This window comes from Lissotriton vulgaris, chromosome 1_1 (genome assembly GCF_964263255.1).
Source record: "Lissotriton vulgaris chromosome 1_1, aLisVul1.2, whole genome shotgun sequence".
Taxonomy (NCBI): Eukaryota; Metazoa; Chordata; class Amphibia; order Caudata; family Salamandridae; genus Lissotriton; species Lissotriton vulgaris.
The window spans coordinates 2,060,599,663-2,060,619,312 of record NC_141685.1 but is presented as its reverse complement, the minus strand read 5'-3'; the positions used below and the strand labels follow the sequence as shown (position 1 = coordinate 2,060,619,312).

At 50.4% G+C, this 19,650-nt stretch overlaps 1 protein-coding gene across 3 annotated transcripts in view; it reads left to right on the top strand.

Moving 5' to 3' along the window:
* The window catches only part of AEBP2 (AE binding protein 2), a 510,714-nt gene that overhangs the window by 286,497 nt on the left and 204,567 nt on the right, over positions 1-19,650 (top strand). For all 3 annotated transcript variants that reach the window (XM_086920596.1, XM_086920582.1, XM_086920591.1), the window contains exon 5: positions 15,636-15,686. In XM_086920596.1, the coding sequence (XP_086776722.1) occupies positions 15,636-15,686 (51 nt within the window). The remainder of the gene's footprint in view (positions 1-15,635; positions 15,687-19,650) is intronic.

The following is a 19,650-nucleotide window of genomic DNA, read 5'->3' as shown; positions in this document are numbered from 1 at the left end:
TCCTACAGGCATTGCATTACTCCAAAAGGAAATTGAACATTGCAGTTCGCAAGTACTGCAAGGCTAATGGCTTTGACAGTGTCAGGCATTGCTTGATCAACCCAAGACGCCCCGAATTGTACACAGCCATCGGGTTGGACCTGTCAGAAGAAGAAAGCAAATTGTTCTGGGCCCACCTATGAGCAACCATGGCAGAGGCAGGCTGCACCTAAAGGAGTCAGGTGCAAACCCCTAAAGCAGAAGGGGGAGCTGGCTGGAGACGCGAGTCCCACAGGTGGCGTGGTGGAAAAAGGGTCGGAAGTCCACTTACCTTGGGATGCCTTACAGCAGGGTGAGTAGAATGATCGGGGGAGTAAACGGAGCACAGCACTTGCAGCCCAGACCCGTCGGAAGGCAGGGTACAAAATGGACAGAAAATATAGTGAGTTGAGCCTAACAGCAGGGAGAGGCTACCCCCGCGATCAGAGGAAAAGCCCACAAAAACCCTCAAAAAGCAGTGTCTAGGGGGGCGTGGCCAAGATGGCGTCGGAATAAGACGCACTTTCTAGTCTCTCCGGCGCCCGACCAGCTAAGCATTGTATAGCATCGCCCACGGGGTGCTAACCGACCTTCGGATACCCGCAGAGGCCACTGACATCGAGTGGAGCGGTCTGGGGCTGCCGGCGGGGCAGCAGGAGACCGTAGAACGCCATTGTGGGAGAGTCGACATCCGGCCTAGTAAGCACCGGCCTTGCGTGAAGGGGAGGCCGACCCGTGAGTGCAGGGGCGCCGACGCCGGCTGGGCGTGGCATCGCGAGGCTCCGGATCGCTCCTGCCCTCCCTATCGCACGCCAGTACTGCGGCACACCATCGAGGCACTGAGGCGGTATTGGGCGCTCTGTTGCAGCTGACCAGAGGGACTTGGTGGCCGACCGGCCACGTGGAGAGTGCACCTCGGGCTATCGGCGGAGCTGTGAGAGACCGGGAGCGGCCATTAGTGGAATGCGCCGAGGAAGCTACTTGCAGCCACTGTTGGAGAGGGACGTCCCCACCGCACCTGCGAGCGACTTAGCACTCTGATGTACTGACCGTAGCGTGAAGCGGCTAAGGGCCGAAGGAACTATCCCTGCACTGTGGACCCCGATCCGGCGAGAGGGCGGATCTAGACCTTGGGGACGCCGCAAGGCTCCACGATAAGACGTCTGCCACGACCTCAGGCCCTCTGGTCGAATTATAAGCCAACTGGAGTCGAGGTACGGTCTGTGATTCCCTGGAGGAGCTGGGAGACAGGAGCTGGTGGATCCGGAGACCAGGGACACGGCGAGTGGTGGTGCGGCCTATTTCGCCTTGCGAACTGACAGACTAGCCTGCTCTGTTCCCTCGACGGCGGCTGAGACATAGTCTTGAGAGGAGTGCGGGGGAGCGTTACTGGAGCCGGGGGTCCGATCTAGTGGCCCCGATTTACAGTGGCGGAGAACCCGGGATCGGTTACCGGACGAAAATGTCCTTGCATTGACTCTGGAGGGCGCTTTTTGGCGGGAAGCTTTTGTGACGCCATCTTGGCCGGGCAGCCATTGACTGTGGCGCAGATACGCGGAAACGCGGAGCTGCGCCTGAGCACTCCGTGCCCCTGGAGAGGGTACGATAGCCTTGGTCCCACGACAAAGCCGGACCTCCATGATGTCCACCACGCTTCGCAAAGGAAGGCCAGGTAAGGACGGTGCCTCCAAGTCCTCGCAGCAGCCATCTTCCCCCCGGGGCCAGTGGTTTGTCCAGGCAGTCGGACGATGAGGCGCACGCCACCAAGGCCTTCATGACGGAGCTGTTCACCTCTATTAAGGAGGACATTTCTGAGCTTCGCGCCCAGTTGGCGTCAGATCTCCGGGAGGTGCGGAGAGATGTCGATGGAATTGGTGAACGGGTTGCGACCCTGGAAGATCACGACTTGAGTGTGGCAAGTGATGTGCACCAACTACAACAGGACATTATTCATCTCACGGAACAGAATTTGGATCTGCAGGCCCACGCGGAGGACTTGGAGAATCGTTCCTGAAGGAACAACATTCGTATTAGGGCGGTCTCATGGGACGGAGAAGCTGGAGACCTACGAGAGTATGTCCAGGCCCTGTTCTTACAGATCTTAGACGAAGAGGACGTGCAGGAAATTAAAATGGACAGGGTGCACAGAGTCGGTCTACCTAGAAGAGGGGGGGGGGCCCCCTCCGGACATCCTCGTCTCTGTGCATGACTTTCAGATGAAGGAGCGTATCCTACGGAAGGCTAGAGCCATCTCTTCCTTACAATTCAGGGACCACCATCCGCAGCTCTACCAGGACTTGGCGGCATCGACGCTCCAGAAGAGGAGAGAATTCCGTCCGGTAACTGCCTTCTTGCGGGAGCGCAACATCTCGTACTCTTGGGGGCACCCCTTCCGTATCATATTTCGATGGCAAAATAGGCTGGCGCAAATCAGCTCCTTGCAGGTCGCGAAGGATCTTCTGGGCCTAGAGGACGTTCCTCCCTCCCAAGCCGCACATCCCTCCCCGTTGAGGAGACGACATCGATCTTCCTCATGGCATAGAATTGGTTCTTCCCCGAACCGGAGGCGTCCGGACCGCACTGCTAGCTTGCATGAAAGAGGTGCTGCGGTGGCGTCGGTGGCCTCGGCCACATTAGCAGATTCTCAACAGAGCTCTGGAGCAGCGTGATCCCCGATTCCGTGATGGTTGGGCGCCGGAGGGTCTCTGGCCCTAAGGTCCCGGGGTACTATGGTACTTTTGGAGAAGACACCCCGGACCGTGGCCCTGGGGGTCCCCGAATTGGTGCCCCCACCCCGACCCCAGTCTGATGTGGACCTTGTGAACCGTGGCCCATTGGAACTGCTGAGTACTTTGTTCAGGTTTAGTGCCTTGAGTTATGTCTTATTGACTCTTCGTTTGCAGGGTGGGGGGGTAGGAGGTGGGGAGTTCTGGGGGTCGGGATGCAGGGGGCATGTTGGGGTTGGGGTCGGAGGAGGGGGGAGTGTGATGGCGACCAAAGACGGTGTGTGTGGGGTGTTGTTGGTGCTAGTGGTGTTCTCCATTGCAATTACTATCTTGTGCTGTGCTGAGGATTATACAATTTCTGCTGTTTACGTGGGGGAGAACTGTTTGGAACGCTGGGGAGGGGTGGGTGCGGTTCCCCATGGACGGAGGGTGCTTGGGACATTGCACTTGGTGTCTCTATCCGATTGTTCTCAGTATACAGAGCTCAACGTGTCATCTTGTCTGAGAGGCTTTGGGAGGTCCGGTAAATTGGAGTTGCTGGAGGGGGGGGGGGGGGGTGGACTAGAGTTTGGAGGAGGTTGTTCGGAGATGGGCCTGATCCAGGGGTGTGTAGACTGGTGGCTGGCGGGGACCGGGCTCTGAGTATCTTAGCAAACACACAGAACGGAGTCTCATGCCATCATTATGCCTGTTAGTATAGGTACCTGGAATGTGAAGGGTCTCAATTCCCCACAGAAACGCCAGAAGCTCTGGAAGCATCTATCAGATCACCATCTGGATGTAGTTGCCCTCCAGGAGACCCACTTGGCCAGGAGAGATGAACTGAGACTCCGGCATAGACATTTCCCCCTTATCTATAGGGCGTCAGCATCCACTAAGCATAGAGGGGTGGCCCTCCTATTCCGGGCCTCTCTCCACTTTCAGCCCTTGGGGGTGAGTGGTGATAAGGAGGGTCGTTGGCTAATGGTGAAGGGGTCATTATATGGCCGCCAATGTACGTTTGTGGTGGTTTATGCTCCGAATGCTGGCCAAAATGGTTTTTTACAATGCTTGATGGACAAGGTGGGGGACTTTGTGGAAGGGCACTTGATACTGTTGGGGGACTTCAACATGGTGTGGGACAGGGATTTGGATAGCTCAGGGGCGCGCAGAGCAGATGGTGGTACTTCCCAGCTGCGAAGGGCTATAGGAGATTTTTTCGCTCTTAACCCACCTTCCGATACGTCAGTATATACCACGTGGGATGCGTGCAAGGCCTCTATACTTAACAAGCTTCGACGGAAGGAGAGGGAGGCTCTGGAGACGGAGCTCGCTACACTGGAGCAAGCGCACAAGTCGAACCCCTCTAGGGTGACCCTCCGTCCGCTTACAGCGGTACGAGGGAAATTGAGAGCCCACTACAACAACCGGGCTGAATTTACCCTCCTGCGTCTCAGACGCGTCTCCTACTCCCAGGGGAACAAGGTGGGGCGTCACCTGGCCCGGCAGCTTCTAGATAAACGCGAGAGGGATTACATTGGGGGCATACAGGACCATACGGGTTCAGTCCGGCATAAGGATGCAGACAAGGCGGCCATTTTTGGCCGCTTTTACGCAGATCTCTATTCGAGCGACGCCCTGGATCCAGAGGCCCAGTCTGCGTTTTTGGGTGGTCTTCCTATCCCACAGGTCTCCAGGGAATGGAACGATTTGCTGTCTTCCCCCATCTCTAGGGAGGAGGTACTGGATGCCATTAAGCTCTGAAACTCCACAAGGCCCCGGGTCCTGACGGTTACACGGCCCTGTTTTACAAGACGTTCGCGTCGGACATCTGCGATTACCTGGTTTCCCTCTTTAACGCGATGGCATCTGAGGGAAGAACCTCGGACACTATGGCTGAGGCTCTGATTACCATCCTCCCCAAACCGGGGAAGGATCTTACCAAATGCGCATCTTATCGCCCGATAGCGCTCCTCAACCTGGACGCTAAGTTGTACTCATCTATACTTGCTGGCAGGTTACAGGGTTTGATGCTGGCTCTGGTCCACCCGGACCAGTCCGGGTTTATAAAAGGTCGACAGACTCACGACAACTTGCGGCGCGTAATCCATCTGATTGAGAAGACTGAGCGATTTCGCATACCGGCGGTGTTAGTAGGGCTCGACGCAGAAAAAGCCTTTGATCGCGTTGATTGGGGCTTTTTACATCGCACTCTGGAAGCCTTCGGGTTTTCACCCCAATTCATAAGAATGCTTGAAGCCAATTACAACAACCCCACCTCCCGGATGCTGATTAATGGACATAGGTCCGGGAGTTTCCACCATTCCCGCGGAACGGGTCAGGGTTGCCCGCTCTCGCCACTTCTCTTTGCGCTAAGCATAGAACTGTTGGCTTTAGCGATTCGGGAGAACGAACAGATCTTGGGCCTCCCCTTTACGGGTGAACAACAGAAGATTTCGCTCTTCGCGGACGACGTATTACTTTCGGTTCGGGATCCGGCGCTATCGTTACCCCATTCCATACAGTGCTTTCTGATTTTGAAACGGTGGCAGGGTTCAGAGTCAACTTCGATAAATCGTATATTCTGAACCTTACTCTACCACCTGAAGAGGTGCACCGGATTCGGTCGCTTACTCCACTCTCATGGTCGACCTCATCCCTGTTATATCTGGGGGTGCGGCTGACCTCTACCCTGGGCGCACTGTTTCAGGCCAACTTCCCTCCGATGCTGGCGGCGATACGTGCGGAGCTGGAGAGATGGAAACCGAAATATATCTCGTGGTTGGGTAGGATTCATGCGCTTAAAATGGTCCTCCTACCTAAACTCCTATATCTCTTCCAGGCACTGCCCATTCCGATAGGGGTGGATTATTTCCGCCGGCTTAAGACCTTGATGTTGAAATTTGTCTGGCAAGGCGGTCGGGCGCGACTTTCTTATGCGGTTCTTCCACGTCCGCGAGTGGAAGGAGGGGTAGGGTTCCCGGACATGCACTTGTATTATAGGGCTGCCCAATTAAGAGTACTGGTGGAATGGTCCCAACAGCTTTCAGAGAAGCACTGGCTCCATATGGATCGGAGTGTGGAAGGAAGATCCATCTGGGACCTAGCCTGGAAACCTAAGGTGGACCGGCCCAGAAACGCGTATATTAGCACCCCCACCAGCACGGTGTTGAAAATCTGGGACACGGTCAGTGGCGACGATCGATGGACCACATTCCCGTCCCCATTTACTCCTATCCATTTCAACCCGGCCTTTCCTCCGGCATTGACGGATGGACCCTTTGGTGTCTGGAGAGAGGGTGGTTGTAGGGCCTTCACCCACCTGTTTCACGGTACAACGCCTCTTACCTTCCATAATTGTATGCGGGACTATGGTGTTATGCCTACTGAGCACTTTCGTCATCTTCAGCTCCTCCATTGGGCGACGTCACCTGGGGTGGTGGATGCCGCTACTAGACCATTGACGAAGTTTGAAACCTTTATTCTTCGCACGTCCACCATGAAGGGGACGATCTCCTTCCTTTATGGGTTGCTACTAGACACCGCGGTGTCCCCCCGACCTCGATATATGGACCACTGGGAGAGTACATTAGGGAGGGACATTTCTGACAACGAATGGAGGAGCCTCTGGCGAGATGTGGCGGCACATAACCATTCCACAGATCTTAGAGAGGCTCATATGAAGCTTATATTTGATTGGTATCTGTATCCATCCAAATTACATCGGATATTTCCAACGACCTCGGATAAGTGTTGGCGAGGCTGCGGGATGTTGGGTGACTTCAGCCACATCTGGTGGGATTGCCTCACCATCCGGCCATTCTGGTCAGAGATCCTCTCCCACATCAAGGATATGATGGGTTACCCAATCCCAGATTCAATGGAATTTGTCCTGTTGGGACTTAGAGATCCGCAGCTTGAACATCAAACGAGAGCTGATAAACGCATTATATGGCTGTGCCTGGGGGCGGCCAAACTGACTTTGGCAGCCACTTGGAAAAGCCCAACAGCTCCGGCCATTTCTTTATGGCATGCACGGCTGTGGCGCCTACTGAGTATGGAGAGACTTTCAGATATCTTTATGGGGAAATTTAAAAACTTCATGTTCAACTGGGGACCCTTGGTTAGGTTTTTGTCTCGAGGTTTGCCTTCAGCAGTTTGCCCCTCAGCACTTCGTGCGCTACACCTCTTCCAAATTTAATCGCCTGTCTGTATGATGATGTTCTGAATGCATGATGGTCGCCACCACTAGGGACAGGGCGGGGATGGGGGGGAAGTGGGGTGTGTGGGGTGTTGAGTTGGGATTGTTGATCTTCTTTTGGTTGCGACACAAATCGCATATGAAGACGGACGGCCCGGCCTTCCTCTATGATTGTGATCATGATTGGGACACCCTTTACTTCTGAGAACCTTGCACTAGCTACTGAGACATGGGTGCACCTCCCGATCGATGGGGATTGGCGAACAATAACACTTGCATTGCTTTTGACACCGCTAGTTGCCGTCCCTTTTGATGTAATTTTGGTCTTTTTCTTTGCAGTAATGTTCTCCAGCACCCCCTGTGTGGGGTTATATGGCGGAATGTCGCCTGTTCCTTTATTCTCATTCTCCTTCTTTTCTTGTCTTTTTTTTTCCTCCCTTTCTTCTACTTAAAACCTTGCAAAATAAAAATGTTGTTAAAAAAAAAAAAAGCAGTGTCTATGATAGATGGAATCAACAAGTAAATGGTGTCATAAATGAAACAAAGAAATGACCGGACTTGATTTATTTATGGCAGATCTGGTTTAAGACCCGTTTCCTGTTTATGATCTTGTCAGAATGATTTATGACCATGGAAAAATTATTTATAGCCCTGTCATCATGATTTATTACGGGTCAATGTGATTTATGAATGCCATGACATAAACGATCATACATCTTCAAAAAAAGGGGTCCAAGAACTCCCATGAAAACACAAACTTGCCTGGTGTAATTGTGTTATACATGAGTATTGTATGTGGGATGTGTACTGTTTGGAGTGGGCCAAGTGCGGAGGTTATAAGAAGCTTGGCAGTGTAAACGTATCGGGTACAAGCCCTTTTGCTCTTCTTGCATTTTTGCTTCTGGGGTGTAGTCTTTTTGCATGTACCCGAGTCTTTTGTAATAACTTTCACCCCATAAAGTGATTTTGGGTCGTTGGTATTCTGCCTAGCAACTGCTATGTCGGCCAATCCGAAATGCATACATTATTATTAACATTGCTGGGGGCTATACTGATGGACAGATTTCTTGCTTCACTCTGACATCGGCCTCGCATGCTCCCTGCATGCATTACGGCGTTGAGAGTATCGCCCTTTTCGGAATTTCGCTCCCTGATTCCTCTGAGCTTCGGAAAGTACATTCAGATTCCTTCTGTAGAGCTTTAGACTGGTGCTACTATTAAGCAGTAGAAGGCACTGAACCTTTGCAACAGCAGGCTCCCCCAGAGCCACATGGAGCCTTCTCAGTGGCAGCAGTAGAACTTCGGGCTGTGTTTGTTAGCAGAGTAACTCCAGAGAGTTGGCAGGCTGCAAGTCTCGGACGCCATTGATGAGCTGTGGAGGGCATCAGATACAGTGGAGAGTCTCCAGAGTGCGAATCGTGGCAAAAGCAGCGATGTAAATGCATTGAGGTGTTTTGACCGCGCTGTTAAGGTCGTTTCCCTTGCTGGACACCATGCACGTTGCCATTAAGCAGCAACATTTATTTCAGTCGATTAGAATAAGTAGTAACATGTATACAGTGAAAATGCCACTAGATGGAGCTGCAAGCTCAGCTCAAATATATTATGCTAAAACCAAAATGAAGCGTTGAAAATATGTGGATTTCCACGCTTCTTCCTGTCAAAAATGTGACTAGAAGTTATGGATCACGGGGGAAACTCACGTATCCTGTGGGATGCACAAGGTCCCGGGAATTGAAATGCAGTCAACCCCATATCAGACTGCCAAAGTAATACCAGAAACTTGCAGAAGAAAGTGACGTTCAGATTACTACTCCGAACCAAAATCCTAAATATTCACACCCAGGACCGACATCAACTTGTGATAGCATACCAGGTATTTCACGCCAATCAGTCTGACTCGCACACATGTATCACGTATACATGTGCAGGCAAGCATACATACAATGGATCATGTTTCCCGGCACACATAGTCTGCTGGCACAGACGTGTTATTATTATTAACACACAAAACGTATTTCGAACCTTCCGAAGGCCAAGTATTTTTATCATTCTGGTCCCTCTCAAAGTACCACAAAAGCAAAACCCTTATAGATTCACGCTACGTTGTCGTATCTATGCGCTAATTAACAATAAAGCTACTATGCGCCTGTCTCACTCGCCGGTCCCCTCTTGAAGCCTGGCGGCAACCCACCCGCTTCTGCAGTGACCAGCGAGGCACAGGTCTGCGCTCTTTCTTCAGTTTGGCTCCACTAGAGGATGCGGCCCTTCAGCCGCCCTTTTCCTACGTGTGTAGGTTAGGGTTGTCGGTATCAGGCAGAGCGCACAGCTAGACCATCGTGACACTTAAGCTCCCTCTCCTAGGCTGGTGCGTGAAGCACGCCATGCCTTGTTTTGTTGTGGTCAAGCCCTTCCATCCCTCACCTTGGGTGCCGAGAGCTTCGACGCTCTTGCATTCACCGAGCCCCAGCCGGTACAAAGCTTGTGCCTCCGGCGGTCAAACAGGAGGCTGAGGGTGAGTGAAAACGAATGGAAAGCTTTTATGGGGCGTCCAGCTGTATGTTCCCTCATCAACCTTTCCTTGGAAACGGGAGTTGTTCCAGCTAAGTGGAAGCAAGCCGTGGTGTCCCCAATTATCAAAAAGCCCACCCTGGACCCGTCCAAGCCTGAAAGTTATCGCCCCATTTCGTTGCTACCCTGGCCAGCCAAGATCACTGAGGCCCATGTCAATCTGGCCCTGTCTGAACATCTGGTACGGACCAATGCCCTCGACCCCACACAAAACGGATTCCGTGCTGGGCACAGCACGGAAACCGCGTTACTTGTGATGGTGGAACATCTCCGGGTAAGGTTGGATGCTGGTCAAACGGCGGCGCTTATTTTGTTAGACCTTAGCGCCGCCTTTGACACGGTGGACCACAGCATCCTCCTGCATCGGCTTGAGGAGACTGGCATTGGCGGTCAGGCGCTGCAATGGTTCCGCTCCTTTTTAGATGACCGCTCCTTCTGTGTTGCCATCCCTCCCTTCAAGTCCAATTACCAACCGCTGGCCATGGGGGTTCCGCAAGGGTCCTCGCTGAGTCCCACGTTGTTCAACCTTTACGTGAGACCGCTGGCTGATGTCGCTAGGCAGTGGGGCCTAACTTTGGTCTCATATGCCGACGACACACAGCTGGCGGTTACTCTCAGCGGGGATGCGGAGATTGAGGCCCCCAGGTTTCAGTCTGGACTGAAGGCGGTGGCTAGCTGGCTGACGGGCAATTGCCTTCAGCTAAATGCCACAAAAACGGAGGTGATGGTCGTCGGTAAGGGAGTGGAGCTGTGGGGTGCCCAATGGTGGCCCTCAGAGCTGGGACCTACTCCGATCCCGGTATCGGAGGTGAAAAACCTGGGGGTATGGCTGGATGCGGGCCTCTCCTTTGTAGGGCACACTAAAAAAACTGCGGCCTGTTGTTTTGGACTCCTAAGGGGCTTGAGACCTGTTCTCAAGTTCTTTGACGCCCCAACCAGGCAGCTGGTGATCCAGGCTACTATCATCTATCGCCTGGACTATGCCAGCTCTCTCCTGGCTGGGGCTAACCAGGCCGAGCTAACCCGCTTGCAACGGGTTCAGAATGCTGCGGCGAGGGCGATTGTTGGCCTGCCCAGATTCAGCTCGGTGGCAGGTGTCCTTCGCTCCCTACATTGGCTTCCTGTTAGGAAGCGCATCCTCTTTAAGGTTCTTTGTCTTGCCTTTAAGATCTTGAGAGGTATTGGCCTGGAAATCTTATCGAGCTGTCTTTCCTTTTATGTTCCCACCCGTAGCCTCCGTTCCCAGGGTTTGGCCCTTGCGGTGGTCCCCAGATTTAGGCTCAGTCGCATGGGAGGCCGCTCGTTTAGGGTAATGGCCGCGTCAGCATGGAACTCCCTGCCTGTTGAAATCCGTCTGATGGAGGACCTCTTGACATTCCGGAGGGCTATAAAAACCTTCTTGTTTTAGCTGTTTTTGTTTTACTCTCCTGTTGTGTTATGTTCTACCTTGTCTCTGCGACGGGACGCTCCTTGGCTGGAGTATCTGTGCGCATAATAAATTATCGTAACATAACATAACATTTCCTGGCTTGCTACAGAAAGAGACAGGTACAAAATATTTATGCAGCGGGCGGGCGTGGGTAGGGCAGTTTGTTACGTACATGTATTTATTTACCTCCCTGGTGGAAATCAGGTCATCTACGGGTAGTAAGAACGGTGTGCTATGTCGCGTTTCACAAGCTGTCTCTCTGACCGCCACAAGAGAAAACCTTAGGAGCAGCATACATGCCAAAATTTCAGAAGAGCAAATAGGGAGATTAAAAAAAAAAATCAGGAGAATGGGGCCTTGAATCGGGTTACTGTCATGTATGAGCTTTGGAAGTGTGCTGCTGCAGGATTGGACATTTGAAACACAAATGCACGTTTTTTTTTTTACATTTCCGAAGCATGCAGGGCAATGGCAGGCAGAGAGAGGGGGCTGGAAGTGTTGTGCACTGGCCTGGCAGGTTGCTGGCAGTGCATGCTCGCCCCCCTCCCCTCCCCTCCCCACCCCCCCTCCTGTGACAGCCCGGGCTCAAACAGCTTCCTGTGCACACACACAACCACCCCCCCCCCCACGCCCCTCCTCCCAGTACTTCACAGGTCTTACAAAGACCATTCCCTTGTTAATGACGCTTTGTTGATTTTTCACCCCTTCTAGAGCACCTGCATGGTTACTCTGACTATTGCTGAAGGAATTGGCACTTTATACAATACTAAGCGCTGTCAGCTGAAACTCCGAGGAATCAAGTTTTTGCTTGCAGGAATCGGGAGGCGGGAGACTAGCCCTGAAATCGGTAGTCTCACGCCTGAATCGGGAGTGTTGGCATGTCAGGAGCAGCATAGTGAAAAAATCAAGACTGTGCTTCTGGTAGGAGTGAGCGGCGCTGTACCTGCCGGGCAAACTCCACTCCGCTGGCGAATGGCAGAGTTTTTTGTTGAACTTGGCGCTCCGCGTGCCAAAATCTGTGAACTCTACTGGGGGAACGCAGTTTACTGTTCACTCCTCTGCGGTCCAGCAGACGGAAGCCAATAACAAAAGTCCAACAGCACAGGATCTGTGAGACTATAGCATGATGGGAATACCCGGAAGGCTTGCAGTCCTCCTTAGGTCTCGGCTATCGTAGGCTGTGCACATGCCCAGTCTCGCTGGCGAGATTTAATGACTGAGTAGCGAGGGTAAACCCTGCCCCTCTTCTCAATTGGCTGGCCTCCTAAACGGTGGCCAGCCATTGGAGAAGAGGTCTCAGTGATGTCATTCTTTCCATCTAAGCCCCGTCCTTTTCAGATTGGGGGGCGTGTTTTTTAGTTTTGTTCTACCCTCTTCTCCATTGGCTTTAATGTAAAAACAGTCAAAAACACACCCGTTGTTTACATTCCAGCCAATGGAGAAAAGGGGAGAAAGAAAAACACGCCCCCCCAGTCTGAAAAGGACAGGGCTTACAGACATGGCGAGCGCTTGTCTAATGTATCACCAGAATCAAGTTTGTGACTACTTTCTTCTCCCTGTTTCTTGGGACAGACAAGCAGCGTGGGCCAAAGTTGCACGATGGGAGTTGTAGTTTTTACTTTATTTATGACGAAGCCCCGCTTGGGTGTGGGGGATGGGGCCTCATCCATGCCATGCCTGCGCGGCCGGGAACGAAGCCCGTATTCCCCCCCCCCCGGCATAACTTTCGATGCTTCATGCTCTGCACGCCGCGTCCCGAGAAATCCCCAAGACACGCCCCACTGCCACACCAGTCTTGAACCTGGCCTAGCAAAGTATCGCTGACAGGGGACTGGTCTCCTGCCCCTGCAATCAGATTAACCCACAGGACACCAATGAGCCCCCCAAAATTCAACTGCCCTTGACAAAAGGCACGCGCCTCCAACATCTCCCCTGGTCCGAAAATTCCCAGCCTATCTGGCGCAAGACAAACCCCAGCTCTGATGAACCTCTCCAGCCAGCAAGATGAAGAAATGGTGGAGCGCGTGACTGGTGGCATTTGGGCTGACTGGCATGCAGAGAGCATAAGGACAATCGGGTGGTGCAGGCACATGTGAGTGACTTGGAATCAAGGGCAGCCGCAGCCTCCAGGCAACTTTCCGGCGTCTCCTGTAAAGCCCTTTAAACCCTCCCGCTCTCCTCGCGTTCAATGGCTTTGGCTGGGAACGCAGACTGGGGCTTGCTTTCTTTCAAGTTGGGAGTACACCCCTTCTTCTCAGCCTTTCTCGCACTGTAGGGGAGCTGCAGGGGTTGTCTTTCCAGGTATTACTTGCACCGCCAATGCCACAGCTATTAGCACGCCAGGGCCCCGCTTTGCCGGTCCAAACGCATCCTTCCCCCCCCCCCACCGAGGGGGAGGGGGTGCCAAACGCCCACTGCAAGCCCCCACTATCCCACGGCACACTCCCAACTCCACCAACCACTGGGCCAGCGCCGCCCATTTCCTTCCGACCCGCTGCAGTCTTATGAGAAATGCCAGTCCTCTATCAGTACCGCCCAACCGCCATCTCTCCGCACTCGACGCCCACAACCAATTTGACGCGTGAAACTTCCTTGCATACTTTGTAGTGCGGACTTTGGCACTTTCTCCCCGGGGGCCCCCGCCCTCTCTGTTGCTTCATCCTTGGATCGCTCGCACGCCTTATTTTGCCTACTGGGAGCTGCGCAGTGAGGGGGCTTTTCTTCACGGTATTTTGCCTTGGTATGCCGTCCTGTGCTTGTGGTGAATGCCCCCCCACCCACTCATTACCATTTGCTGCCTCATGGCCCCCGGCTTCTCCACTCTGCTCGATCTCATCCATCTACTTATTCCATGCATTTACTTCCTCAAGCACGACGACCCCCACTCCTTAAGCCGCCCTTCCGAGCTCACGGCCCCAGGAAGCCCCTGCCCACCGGCTGCCCCCCGAATTCCCCCCCCCACCCTCTCCTCTATCGACCGCACTGCAACCCATCCACGCCCCCCATCCACCCCCACCTCACCTCACACTTTGCCGCTGCGGCACCTCCTCTCCTGACAAAATTCCCCGGTGTGTGTGTGTGTGTGTGTGTGTGTGTGTCTGTGTGCGTGTGTCTGTGTGTGTATGTGGGGGTCTGTGTGTGTGTGTGGGAGGGTCTCTATGTGTGGGGGGTCTCTGTTTGCGTTTAAAGAAATAAAATGAAGGTGCACTTTTGTGTAAAGATTTTTCAAAAGAACTATTGAACTAGAACAGGATTACATAACTTTGGCCCCTGGGGGCAGATCCATAGCAGGTTTTCACGATAACTACTGACTGCGCGCTCCTATCTGAGAACTCTGTGTGTGTGTGGCTCTGTGTGTGTGTGGCTCTGTGTGTGTGTGGCTCTGTGTGTGTGTGGCTCTGTGTGTATGTGTGGCTCTGTGTGTGTGTGTGGCTCTGTGTGTGTGTGGCTCTGTGTGTATGTGTGGCTCTGTGTGTGTGTGTGGGTCTGTGTGTGTGTGGCTCTGTGTGTGTGTGTGTGGCTCTGTGTGTGTGGCTCTGTGTGTGTGTGTGTGTGTGTGTGTGTGTGTGTGTGTGTGTTTGGCTCTGTGTGTGGCTCGCTGGGTGTAGTGAAAATGCAATAGGTCTCGTATTTGCGAGAGATTAAGCTATTGGGATTGCAAATGGAAATGCCATTTATTTATCTGTTTTCAAAACCAACTCATTAATAAAATGTTTGTCATTTACAATGCCAATAGCTCTAACTTTTCCGAAGGCGAGACCGTTGCATTGTAAATGCTTGTTTTTTAAGCAGGCTAAGTTAACATATTGGCTGGCTCCTCTCTGATGCAGAGCAGTCTGCTCAGCCTTCCGTCATGTTGTCTACCCCTCCCCCCCCTGCCCTGAGCAACAGGTTCTATGAGCTTCTTATAATCTGGTGGATGCATGTCTTGGTTATGAGTAAAGATAATTATTGCAGACGTACACTATAATAGTTATTTGAGTTTGGACACAATCTCAAAGTTTTCGTTAAATGACAGTTGTTTATTCCTTTTCTGTGCAGGTTTTATTCTGTTTGAGAAGTTCCTTCGATCGATTATTCAAAAGAGCTCCTCGTTCTTAAATGAATGCACTAGTATTTGTCTGCATGCAACCATTTTGAGTATGCCTCAAAGAAAAGGGGCATTGAAGGACTACTCAAAAAATAAAATGCACAATAGGTTTTGGACGATATGTGGAAGTCTCCCATCATAATAGATTGCATGCTTGTTTTTTAACTTAATGGAGAATAACCTGGCTATAATAAGAGAAAAAAACTCATTTGAACGTTTACAGATCTGGAAATAGTTCTGAACTTTGTGTATTTATTTTCTTATTATAACCAAATAAAATCTGGTGTAATAAAAAGAATAATTTACCAGGCTTGAATAAGGATAGAGTAATTGGTATTTATTGGAAAACAAGTTTTCAATAACTCGCCGTGTATGGAGGACCTGGTGGCAAAGAAGATATTTGTAGCGAATATGTGGTGATTATTTTTTCTCTCTTTAAACGTGGCTCTAGATTATTGTTATGATTGTATGATGTAATGATTACGTTACCATGTTTAACTAAAAATCGCATTCTCTACAACTTATGAAGAACTTTTAAAAGTCTCGGATAGAAAATTGCTTCAGTATAACACTTTCAAAATCAATATATTAAGCTCTTCTCCATATTTTCATTGATTTCAGCGGCAGCGCTGGGAACATCTCCATATTCTGCTGCTACAATACAACTCAAAGGTAGATCATATTTTTCTAAATGCCTACCTAACAAAATATGCCTTTTGTTTTTTAAATAACAGATTGGTCGAACAATGAGAATAAGCTCATATTAATGTTAGTGCTTGTTTGAATGCAGTCAATAAGACTATACAACAGTGTTGTCTTTATTCAAGTGTTTCTTTTCATTACCACATTCAGATCTCATTGCCGCATTCAGAAGTTGAAGTAAATAAATAGGCACCAATGCTTGGGAAGGCAAAGGCATTAAAGCGGTTTAACCTCTCCACTCCCAAGCCCACTCCCTTGCTCTTCTAGCAACCAGACTAAAGAAAGAGTTTTTACCCTCTGTTCAGGCTGTTCCTCACAAGGTCTTACTCCACGCATGAATATTCAAACCGAATTCCCCTTCTGTGTTCTCCCTGTGATCAGAGATTCATGTGATAGTTAAACAGGTTTTCCAAAGGCCTCCATATGCTGCAAATCTTCTACAGAGTATAAAGATACTGTTCGCACCAAGGGACCTTCTCAAGGTAAGTGAATTGATTATAGTACTGCCTTCCTTAATTAATCTGTATCATTCAGGTTTAGGGATAGCTCTCTAGTGATGAGGAAAATATTGATATCGGGGTGCCCAAAATTAGGGAACTTACTGGAGCTAAAAGGAGGGTATGTTTGCCCAAGGATCCACTGGACCCAAGGTGACTTCATCCCCCAGCTAGCAGTGTACCTGGAGGTGTGTTTGCAGAGTAGTGGAGAAAGGTGGCATGGGCTTTGAAGACCTCTCAGCAATCCTGCTGTGTGGGCCCCATACCAGTACTCACACAATCAATCACTTATCTATAGAGCCACTCAGACACCTACTCACTCACTCATATACATATAGGCACTCCCCCAACTGCCCACTCAACTATAAAGCTACTCATACAAGCAGTCATTTAACCATACGGCCTCTAACGGTCACACACAGCCACTCATTCACCCATATAGCCTTTCAGCACAGCCACTCAATCACCCATACAGATGCTTACTCTACAACAGTCACTCACACCCCAACTTACTTAGCCAAGCCCCCACTCAAACAGCCATTCACTCGCCCATGCAGCCTCTTACACAATCACTCACTCATACAGCCAGTCATGTAATCTGTAATGTCATTGACCATGTAAAAAGTGATGTAATATGTGATGTCATAAGCAGTGCATTGCGGGGCGTAAACTCTAGTTCGCTCAGGTAACTATAACTGCTGGAATTTCACTGGTTTTGTACAAGTGAAATATAAACCTAACTGTAACTTCTCTGTAACCTTTGGGTTTTTTCAGTGAATATATATATATATATATATATATATGTGTGTGTGTGTGTGTGTGTGTGTGTGTATATACATGTGTTTGTGTGTGTATATTTGCGTGTGTATATATATATGTGTGTGTGTGTGTGTGTGTGTGTATGGTCTTTTCTGCCTTTCAACTGCAAGTGCCAGTTTATGAGTCCCAGTCCGCACTGGGGGTTCTCTGTAGAAATTTACACGAGCTGTCTTTAATGAAGTGCACTCTTGTGTGTCAAATTTATAGTCTACGCTTTCCAGGAGTTTTTCCTTAAAAAGCAATTACTCTGGTGGGCATCTGCCTTGTGTCTGTCTTCGTGACTGCTGCATTGTTTCCTGAGATAATCATCCATCTCTGGCCTTATGCAGCCTATATACGTTTGTATGCATTACACAGTGGCAATTGCTACTTTATAGTTGGAACCTAGTTACCATGGGGAATTGATTTTCTGATTTGCTAATAAGTTTGACGAATCTTTTTCTTTAAACATTCTTTTTATTGAAAACAAGCATAGACAACATTAGAGCAGTGCAGAAAGTTTCATCACAGTACACACTAATGGAACATTAGACAATTCGATTTACAGTACAGGGAATGTGTGTAGGCCTACGCCGGGGGAGATGGATACCTCCAGGTCTAGACTACAGGGTGGGCAGCATATACCCCCCCGATAATCATTCCACTGACTCCATACTCTGGACCATTTCTGGGGGCACCCCCGGGACACGTAAGCTATTTTTTCCCGGAACATGCACCAATCTAGGTCTTTCTTCCAGTTCTCAATTGTAGGAGGCTGCGCCGCACCCCACTTCTGAGCGATATTACGTTTGGCTCTGGCTAATCCCAGTGTGGCCCATTGAGTCTGAGAGGTGTTGAGGTCGGTTGGCTCCCATACATTCAGGAGGCATTTACGGGCCTCAGGCTGAAGGGTGACCGCAATGACCACGCTGATTACACCATGAACACGTCTCCAAAATTGCTGTATCAGTGGACACTCCCATATAGTGTGCATGAATGTGCCTAATTGACCACAATTAATTCTACATCGACCCTCCTCCGATTTGCCCATTCTAATTAGGCCGGGACCTTGATATATATCCGATGGAGGATCTTTAGTTGTATCAATCTGAGTCTAGCTGGTATTGCCAATACTTTGGGGGAGGAGACCGCCTCATCATCCAAGATAATGCCATCATCTGACCATTTTTCTCTTAATTCTCGGAGGGGATCCTCCATGTAATTTATTATTTTTTTGTATATTAGCGATATGGTTTTATCTGGCATATGTCCATCTTAGGACTCTGTCCTTTAGTGGAGAGGCCTCCGGTAGGGTTGTGCCTTTGCGGATTTGGGAATAGAGTCCATGGCGAACTTGCAGATAACAGAAGCGCTCTGAATCAGCTAAATCTTGCTGTGCCCGCTGACTATCAAAGGACTTGACCTTCCCATTTTCCCATAGATCTTGATTTGCAAGAGCCCGATCAGGTCCCATCTGGCAAACCCTTTCGATCTCCAGAGGTTACCCAATTTGTCAGTGTCCCAAATGGGGGTGGCTAGTGTTAGCTTACGATCCCAGCCAAGGGCCTTGCTTGCTACATGCCAGACATGGACTGAATGGCCAGCGGGACCGGTTAAAGTGTAACTTCCAGGTTTAGAATAAAGCGCTCTATCGTTCGTTCCCCCAGGGAGCAGCCACTTGTCCATGGCAAAGCCGGGATTATCGGACTGATCATAAGTCCCCTGATTTATAGCAGCAAAATTTGCAGCCCAATAATATTTTTTAATATCTGGCAGACTGATGCCTCAGTCATACCAATTCAGGCTTAACTTTGTCAGAGCGATTTGCGGCGTTCCATTTCACAATAATGTCCTCTGCAGACATTCAATCTCTCTGAAATATGCCGGTAGTACCGGGTCCTACGTGTTCTGAAGAGCATAAAAAACCGAGGGAGGGACATCATCTTAAATAGCGCTGCTTTACCCAAAAGGGAAAGGGGAAGCGTTTTCCAACGCGCAATATCTCTCCGCAACTGTTGCAACGGGGGAAGAAGATTCTTGGTGTAACGGAGTGTCTGATCAAGGGTGACATAGATACCAAGGTACATAAAGCCCGCCTCGGCAATCTTAATTGGGCTCCCTCTAAGTGGACCAGGAGGGTCGCCTCCGAGTGTGTTTAAAAGAGACTTATTCCAAAGAAACCAGAGTATCTGCCAAACACCTCCAAAATGTTTAGTGCCACTGCAAGGTATTTCCTGGGGGTCGCTAAATATAATATGTCATCTGCGTAAAGCGAGATGCGGTCTTCCCAGTCCGGGGACCAGCACAACCCCCGAATTTCAGGTTCCCATCTGATCCTTGCAGCCAGTGGCTCCAATGATAGGGCAAAGAGAAGCCGTGACAATGGGCAACCCTGTCGAGTGCCACGGCTCAATATGAAATTCCGGGAGAGTTTGTTGTGAACTACTACCTGTGCCACAGGGTCTTTGTACAGGAGGCGAATCCATTGAATGAAATTTGGGCCAAATCCCAGTTTAATAAGCACTGCCCACAAATATGCCCATTCTAGCGTATCGAAGTCCGTTGCTGCGTCTAATGACACTATTATGGTGGGCTCCTGTGTTGTAGCAGCTCTACTTGTTACCCCATGGAATCTGCGC